The sequence below is a fragment of the Antedon bifida genome, chromosome 7 (genome assembly GCF_963402885.1).
Source record: "Antedon bifida chromosome 7, ecAntBifi1.1, whole genome shotgun sequence".
NCBI classification, from domain to species: domain Eukaryota; kingdom Metazoa; phylum Echinodermata; class Crinoidea; order Comatulida; family Antedonidae; genus Antedon; species Antedon bifida.
The window spans coordinates 17,846,347-17,855,429 of record NC_136232.1 but is presented as its reverse complement, the minus strand read 5'-3'; the positions used below and the strand labels follow the sequence as shown (position 1 = coordinate 17,855,429).

Here is a 9,083-nt window from a genome sequence, read left to right as displayed (position 1 = left end):
TTTCCAGAGGTTAATCACTGAGGTCAATCACTAATGATCTTTGTTTTGATTTGGGAGATTTGAAGCACAAAACTTTCATTCAATTTGCTCAAAAAGCCATAATACTTCATCATTTTATGTTTGCTATGGAAGTAGATTTTGTAGGATCTTCCCATCCAACAACTGAACAGATCCAGGTATGAAAATAAGTCCGCGAAAGATAGTGAATTCAAAGCACATTTTTTTGGCTAGGCCTAGCCTATAATAGAGGCCTAGCAGCCTAGAGGCCTAGGCCTAGCCTTAGTAGGCCTAGCTCTAGCCTACTAGGCCTAGGGCCTAGCTAGGCCTACTATCTAGTAGTAATCTAGGCCTACTATCTAGTAGTAAGCTAGGCCGTCCATATTTTTGATAGAATATAGATGAAGGATCGATGATGGTGGGAGGATTATTACAGTATTATTATTACCATCAGCATGATCTTCTCTCTATCATTTCAACATCGTCGTGTGTGTGGGATGTATGGAGGAAGAAGGGGTTCTACTAACAGTACTTAAACACCACCAGATACCATCCGGTCAGTCTAATTACCAAAAACAACCAAAAACAAACCGAAAGCAAAATAAAAAAGTCTAATTAAATACTGAAAACAAACTTGTATAATTTTTTTAATGTCGCCCTCTACTGATGGGTGTTTCTAAAGCTAAGACAGAGAGAAGACCGCACGCGCAAAAGCCAAGGATGACCCTACGAAATGGTAGTGTGCACAAAATACAAATAAAAATCGTACAAACTCAATGATAACACCGTACATTACTTACAGAATCTGTAAACATATATTTTGATTTTAGTATAGGAATTATATGTTCTTTCATAAGTATTTATCTTAAACGAGCGCAAGTTATTAAAATCACTGATATGGCTTGAAACTATTTTTTTCTCTTGCATTACGGATGGAGTAACCGATATTGAACTTATACCAAGTTTGAAATATTTTTGAATTCGAGAAATATTCTTTCTCAAAGTTTTTGTATGTGATTGACTATTTCCCAGTGTCAAATTAGATCCACTGGAGCACAGTGTATTAACATACGAACATTTCTTTTGAATTAAAAAAATTACTCCTCGAATTCAATATTATATTTCTTGGTATATTAAAAAAAATTAATCATTTTTTTAAAAAAAATGTCGGAATTGTATTTAACTTAAACAAACGCAAGTTATCAAAATCACTGATATGGCTTGAAACTAATTTTTCTTTTGCATTATTACGGATGGACTATTAAACCATTATTGAACATATACCAAGTTTGAAATATTGTTGAATTCCAGAGTTTTTTTTTTCGATGTTTTTGTATGTGATGTGACTATTTCGCTGTGCTCAACTGGCGCCAAATTGGATCAAACTGGAGCACAGTGTATTAACATACGAACACTGCTCCCCTGGTGCCAAATTGGGTCCACTTGAGCACAGTGTATTAACATACGAAAAGATATGAAAATTCAGTGACTTATTTCTATTTTATATCACTGTGCTCCACTGGTGTCAAATTTGGTTCAATTAAGCACAGTGTATTAACATACAAAAAGATATTAAAATGCAGTGACTTATTTCTATATTATATCACTGTGCTCCACTAGTGCCAAATTGGGTCCACTTGAGCACAGTGTATTAACATACGAAAAGATATTAAAATTTAAGTGACTTTATTTTTATTTTATTTCCCTGTGCTCAACTGAATGAGAATGCTCCATCGTCAGAAAATATACTTCCCAATAACTAATATTTACATGCATCATGATAAGCATGCCCATTTGATACTTCCACCAATTGTTTTTTGAAAATTGTTATTTTTTTTAGTGGTTATTTTAATTAAAATTATTAAAACTTTGTTTAATGAGGGTGACTCATAACAGCTGAGATTTACATGCATGATGCCCAGAAAACAAGAAAAAATTGACAAAAAGAAAATAAAAAGACCAAAAAGGATGATAACAAAATATATATATTATAGATATTTGTTATTACTAAAAGTTATTGATGACATGTTGTGTTTGAATTTGATTGTGTTTTGGTCATAATCATTGTATTTTGTAGCTAGCTATGCTTTTGATGAGTACAGTTTTAGAAATTGCATTGCCGCCATAGTTTAACCACCGGCCGGATGAACATCTAAAAAAAAATTCCCTCTAGGCAACTGTAATAATAAAGAAAATAGCGAGTAAAGCCGCCCAATTGTAGAAGATAAGTAAAGAAGGTCTGGAAAAAATGTATATATATAGTGAACCTAAATAAAACAGCAAGAATAAAATAAAATGCAACTGGTGTTATCAAAATCAATTGTTTTTTTCATAATTACTGAAACTTAACAGATTTATCTGTCATATGAAGTGGTGAATCTGCATGCACGTCATTACGCTTCATCCATGATGAAGGTCTATGACAAAAAAAGTCAAGAAAATTGTATCAATTTGCACCATTTCCATCTTGCAGTAAAGTAATAAGAATAGGCCCGCACTAAATATGCATTTAAAATGCACCCATGTATCCATCTGTTATTTTATTATTATTATTAAATGTGCTTCTCTATTAATGTACACCCTAAAACAATAATATAATATATTAATAAAATCACTGTTGCATCTGTTTCTCATGTTGCATACCGTATGTGTACACTCATAATGATAAAACAATCAATGCAAAGTCTGAGTTAAATGTTTCATTATTTTGTTTTAGGCTTCAAGTAATGAAAATGCAAGTTCTCTTTTTAAAACAAACCAAAGTGACGATACAGTTCTTATAAAAGAGGAGTTGCTTGATGCATCTACTTGTGGTTTCCAAGGGGGAAATAACAACAGAAAGATCACACACATGCATACTGACGAAATGAATCAGTCTGCCGAAAAATCATTTGCAACCAATCAAGCACAAGTTTTGCCAACATGCTCACTACCAAACCAATCAATGTTGAACCCATCACAGACACGGCGAGATATGTTCCAACCTGGTGGATGCTTAACACAGCATTCTAGCAATGGTTTAGCACAGCAAGGAAATAGCCCTTTTAATATTAGTATACTACCGCCTATATCAAGTATTTCAAGTAGTGTTCTAGGTCCAAGTCAAGGCCAAACTAGTACTGTTAGTAGCATCGCAGGCTATGGTGATAGCCAGGTTCCAGGCTATACAAGAAAATCCTTAAGCCGGTTTAATAATGTAAGGCCATCATTTATTTAGATTATAATTGTTTGACTAAAAAACTACAATTACCCCCTAGCACAACTACCCTCTAGGACAATTTTTCTAATTGTCTAATGGAATCAATTAATTAATATTGTAGGCTTTTTTAAAATCTAAAGTAAAATTAGGTTCTTTACTGTAGAATACGAATTGGAATAAAATAAGTAGAAATGTTAGACATAAACACATCATCGGTATAATTATTCTTGAGGTCCTAAAAACGTTTATTGTCCTACTGCACTGTATTTTCTCAGGGATGGGGATAACATTAAAAAAAACAATTAAAGTTCTTCTATGAAGTAGTAACAGCCAAACTTGCAGTAAACGTATAATGTCATTAAACAGCATGCAACGGTAAAACATTTGCTTTGGTAAAAGAAAAGCGAGAAAAAAAGGGCTGATATATGTTTCTAGATTTCTATAGGGCATCTTTTTTATTTGTCAAAATTGTCCAGAGGGTGTTGTTCTAGAGGAGTAGTTGTCCTAGGAGGTAGTTGTCCTAGGGGGTAGTTGTCCTAGGAGGTAGTTGTCCGAGGAGGTAGTTGTCCGAGGGGGTAGTTGTCCGGGTGGTAGTTGTCCTAAGGGGGTAGTTGTCCTATAGGTGTATAGTTATCCAGGTCGGTAGTTGTTTAGACATGACATGACCCCTCTACACATATTTATTACTGATCTGAAAATAAATTTGTAATCCATCAATCAATAGGCTCTATTAACTTTCTAAATTCCTTTTGAAATTACTTATTTGTTATATTATATTATATGTTATATTATAGAAACAGTTTATACTGTACATATGCAATATTCATTGCAAGATTTGAATCATTATATTCCCGATTTCTTTAAAGATTCAGATGAGATATTCTTTTACACCTGAGCAGAAAATGATACTTCACAAGCACTTTGAAAGTGGTATGACAGGCCAGAGTTTAGCCTTCCAGGGAAAGATAATGGAGTGTGCCCTTGAAGCTGGAGTCGAATTTGACGTAGTTAGGGTAATGTATTGGTCTTAGTGATTGTAAAGAAGACATTTTTAATAAGTAGAAAATACAGTAACTGAAACTAATCAATGTCTATGGAATGACATAAAAAGCTAAATCTCTGTTAAATGTTATAAACCACATTGTTAATTAAAGAAATATAGGTTAAATTTGTCATACATCTTTTCAATTTTAAAGTTTTGGCTTTCAATGATACTGATACAGAAGGTATCTATGTTAAAGGGTGAAGTCCAATTATCACAATCAGGGGAGGTCTTTTAGCACTGAGAAAGTGCTCTATGGGGCAAGGTTCAGGGAAGAGACCATACAGGGATCACTAATAAATAAGCAATACATGTTATTTTTATAGAACTGGATTGGTAACATGAGACGTAAGGAGAGAATGGCTGCAGCTCAACAAGCATACATGGAAAACAGAGCATCCACCTTAGCAGGTAACCCATCAATGGTGGCAACATCCATACCAGGAATGCCACCCCCGAAGGTACCTCGTATGGACATTCTACCACCACAGTCAATCTCCATGTTGCATCGGCCACCGACCGCAACATACCCCAACCAACCTGGAGTGGTACCACCTGCTTCCCAGATACGCCCAGTCGGTATGGTTCCGTTACACAGCTTGTCTGTTGTATCCGGATCATCCCAGCCTGAGAAAGCTACTGTTACCCCTGGACAACCTGGATGGCTTGGTGAAGGGTCAGTGAATGCGATGATGAATGATGCAAGAAATGGACATCAACCGTCGCATCCACCAGTTATGTCAGCAAATGATCAAAAGCAAATGCATGTACAAGCTGTCATAGAAGCCATCAAGAGTCATGTAAAGAAATTCTTTATTTAAATTCTAATTATTCTTCATTTTCGTTCTTTAGGTGGTGCGGGCTAACGTGGTTTCTATATTTAACAGTTTTATGCAGTGTTTATAAGACTAGTTACCATACATTACTCTGGCAACTGTGGATTATGTTACAGGAAACAATTTCTGCTCAATTGTCTTAAAATTTGATGGTGTTTGGTTTCTCCGCTATGTTACCATTGGTTATAAGGAATAGATTTGTATTTATATTGTGCGTTATCTAAAAAATACATACAATTTTAATTTTCCTAAGGGTCCCTTTGTGTCTAGTGTTGCCACCAAATGGCAAGCATTGTCTGTCCACAATGACAGGGACTAAGATGGACCAGTACACTGGGATAATCCCCTCTTACAAAAGATGCGCTGGGTTCCTTAAAATGTGCATAAGCCAATGTACACTGGACATCCATTTTTAAGACTTTTTCTACCACCAGATCCTTCAACTTGTGCTAATTCGATCTAAAATATAAGATATATATTCAATTATTGGTTAAGGATTTTTTTTTCATTGATACTTTGTTATAATGTCAGATGGGATTAAATTACATAGATTTTCTGTTTTTTAATTATTTTTATTTTATATTGAATATTTTCCAGATGCAAATACTACAAACTATGGGCTGTGAATGTGTTATGGCTGCTGTTACTCCGTTTGAAAACAAAGCCCTTATTGATAATCGAACACTAATAACTGGAACAACAAAGGGTGTACAGTATTTTGCTCAGATACAAAAAATACAGCCGTTTGCTGAGTTTGTTAAAGCAGAAGCTATGTTTGGCAGTGACGATGATGATCTGTCAATTGGAAATGAATCATTATCTGATGATTTTGACGATGTTAGTGTAAATATACAACAGCAACAACAACCGAAAACAAATACTGTAGATAGCAACAATGGTCAAACATCTTCAGATGGCAATGCATCAAATAGCAAGAGTAATGAAGAGAAAAAAAGTGCTAGTGTTTCATCAGAAGACACAGAGGTCAAATTGACCAATGGTCAAATTATTCATGCAGGTAAATGACTACTAATATAACTACTGATCACTGACCACTATAAAGAAGTCTAAGGTTTACAACAACATAAGCAGATCATAAGGAACCTGGACCAATTTAACAATTTAGTTCAGCTTAATTTTACAATTTTTTAGACCATTGAATCTGTCAAAATGTTAAAACCATATAACCTGCAAATCTCATCTCATAGCGGAAAGTGTAACAAACAATGGTGCATGCTCAAAAAATTCTATGGGAAATATTATTGCACACATCAAAAATTGTTCATCCCTGTTTTTTTTTGTTAAGACATAGATACTGAGATTGCTGGTGAAAAATAAAAATAGATGGCGATATTTTCATTCTTTTCTGTATCTATTATACTGACCTGCCATTGAGTGTACACATGTTAATGACCTTCAGTTCATGTTTGTGAGTGAGCTAAAAAACTGCTGAGTAAAGTTTCTGGCAAGAACAGAATCCTGTTTTACAACAAATTTTATAATTGATAATATTAACTTCTCCTCAATTACTATTTCATAAAATCTTTGTTTGCGAAACAAAGGCAAAGTAAAGAGAAATACTGCATTGTAGCATGATATTTTTACCTCTTTTATTTTTCCTACAGGTGAAGAAGTTCTTATAGTGACGAAGGATCATCATATTATTGGTAATGGCTTCCTTTTACCATCTCCTCACAAAAAGATTAAATTGAAATCAGATGACAATTGATCTATTGTTAAGTATGTAAATCTGCTCCTTGTGTTTATATCGGTCAACTAGATAATACAACTCATACATTCATATTATATACACAAAGTACCACCCATGATGATGCATTGTATTGTAACAATAAGTAACATTAACAAATTGTGTCTAGACACATTTTGTGTTCAATTCATATTATACATCCAAATTCTAGATTTCATAATACTAATAGAAAACTTTGAAAATTTAAAAGCAATATAGATTTTTTTTAAAGTAATTTAACTACTATTCAGATTATTTAAATACATTAATTTATTATTTATTTATTTCAATGTTTATGAATTTGGCTACTAGTATATAAATTCACAAAAATCGTATTAATTTGAAATGAAAATGATGTCAATTTCCTGTTATGAACGCCGCTTGATGGAGATATAACCGTGGTACAATAACTTTACAAATTATTATTATGTTGAGATGTTGTCAGGATCTGCTTCACATAATAATTATGAAATGTTATTAGACTGTACGAAGTCATTATTGTACCAATACAATTTTGTCAAAAGTTTTACTTTACTTACTTTTCTTTCACTTTTGCAAACATGATGCAAACATACATCTTGTGACATCTTTAACGGTGTCGTAATTGAATCTTAGCATCGTATCAACATAATTGTAAATTTGTCAGGTGTTATGGACACCACAAATAAATACGAATGAGAACAAATAAATAAGAAGCTGTTACAACAACATGGGACTTTAATACGATGCGGTTGCGATGGACTACACACATTATTCCACCACCACGAATCAGTGCGAAGTCTTTGAACATTCCAAATTGATGCTACATAGTGCCAATACAATTCACAATGGTCCAAAAACATGTGCATATTGCTAACAAATTTTCTAATTTGTGTTTTCATTTGTAGTCAAATTTGTGAATGAAAGGGGCATTAATGATGATTTGTCATTTTGCTGTCAGTAATAATGAGTTGTATTTTACTAAAGAAATAATTATTGATGTTTCACTTTGTGTGATCTACATTTACAAATGTATTGATTTTGGTAGATACTACATCTTCATCTTACTTGTATCTTTTAATCTTAAAGTTGATTACAGTTTTAAGTGATTGGAGACATTTATGTTAATGCTCCAGTATCTGCAAATTCATTTCAGTTTATTATGTTAATGTTTCTGTGGTATAACACTTCAGTTGAATTTAACAAAAATGAATGATACCTTCATAAATTAAAATAGCTCTATTGAGTGTTCGGATCAGATCAAAATCTTTTTATTTTTATTTCAAAGTTATACAAAGGTTTTGTGTATGGGTGCAATGTATAATCAAGGCAAGGATGTTGAGCTCTGTTAGATCAAAGGTTTTATGTGTAGCTGCAACACAATCAGTTTCATGCCCCTAAACAGAACCATGGAATGATGTACTTGGTACTGTAACTGCAACTATTGTGAATTTGTCAAAGGAGTGTTACAAGTTCCTATCTTAGCAAGGCAAGCTCAGCATCCTGTTAGATTTTTCTGGTATAATCTACCAAATTTTACTAAAAGCAAATATTACTGTATTTTATTCATTTAAAAACTTGTTGTACAGATGTACTGTAACACAGTAAAACGTAATGTATTTATTAGTGTGCTATATTTTATCAGTATTTCTGTAAAAATAAATTATAAAGTTTAGTGTGTAGTATGCAAACAATTCTGTCCATTACAATACTGTAGCATTATATTTAGCTAAGTTTTTATTTTACAAGAGAGCATTATTATACTAATTAGGCTTTATTCTACTTTCTATATTAGCAACACATTTTTTGTTATTATAAATAAATTATAAAATATTTTAAATGGTCATGGATGGAGTTTATCCTGCGAAACCACCTCTCTGGTGACTTTTTTACAATCCTTGGCTGTGTGCCCAAAAAGTAAATTGACTGGCTGATACAGCTTCCTGTCGTGTTTCGTAAAGTCCCTAATAACATTTGAACAGAACTGACTGTACTAATCTGACTACAAGAATTGTATTTTGCAATTTTGTACAAGCTCGACAAGTTTCATTCATTGTCTTTCAAAATCTAATTGGTAGAAAACGGGAGATGTCTGTACTAGAAAAAATATAATTAATAAAAATGGTATTATTATATTATACTGTATTTCCAGTAAATATGTAATTAATTTTCATTTGAACAATAATGTTATTGTATACAACCATTTCTTTAAATGAATCAGTGTTTAGAAATTTATAGTCTAATTAGCAAAGACAAATTTTATATAAAAGTTTATGTTAACAA

At 32.9% G+C, this 9,083-nt stretch overlaps 1 protein-coding gene across 2 annotated transcripts; it reads left to right on the top strand.

Annotated features, from left to right (window-relative positions):
- Positions 1 to 48: 48 nt before the first annotated feature.
- Positions 49 to 9,083, top strand: LOC144848620 (uncharacterized). Of its 2 annotated transcripts, none has more exons than XM_078705437.1 (6): positions 49 to 176; positions 2,714 to 3,193; positions 4,069 to 4,209; positions 4,565 to 5,038; positions 5,672 to 6,092; positions 6,700 to 9,083. In XM_078705437.1, exons 1-6 carry the CDS (start codon positions 117 to 119, stop codon positions 6,801 to 6,803), a joined length of 1,680 nt encoding a protein of 559 aa, XP_078561563.1. In that variant the 5' UTR covers positions 49 to 116; the 3' UTR covers positions 6,804 to 9,083. The 2 variants fall into 2 exon arrangements, with proteins under 2 accessions (XP_078561563.1, XP_078561562.1); XM_078705436.1 differs by having other exon boundaries at positions 4,063 to 4,209.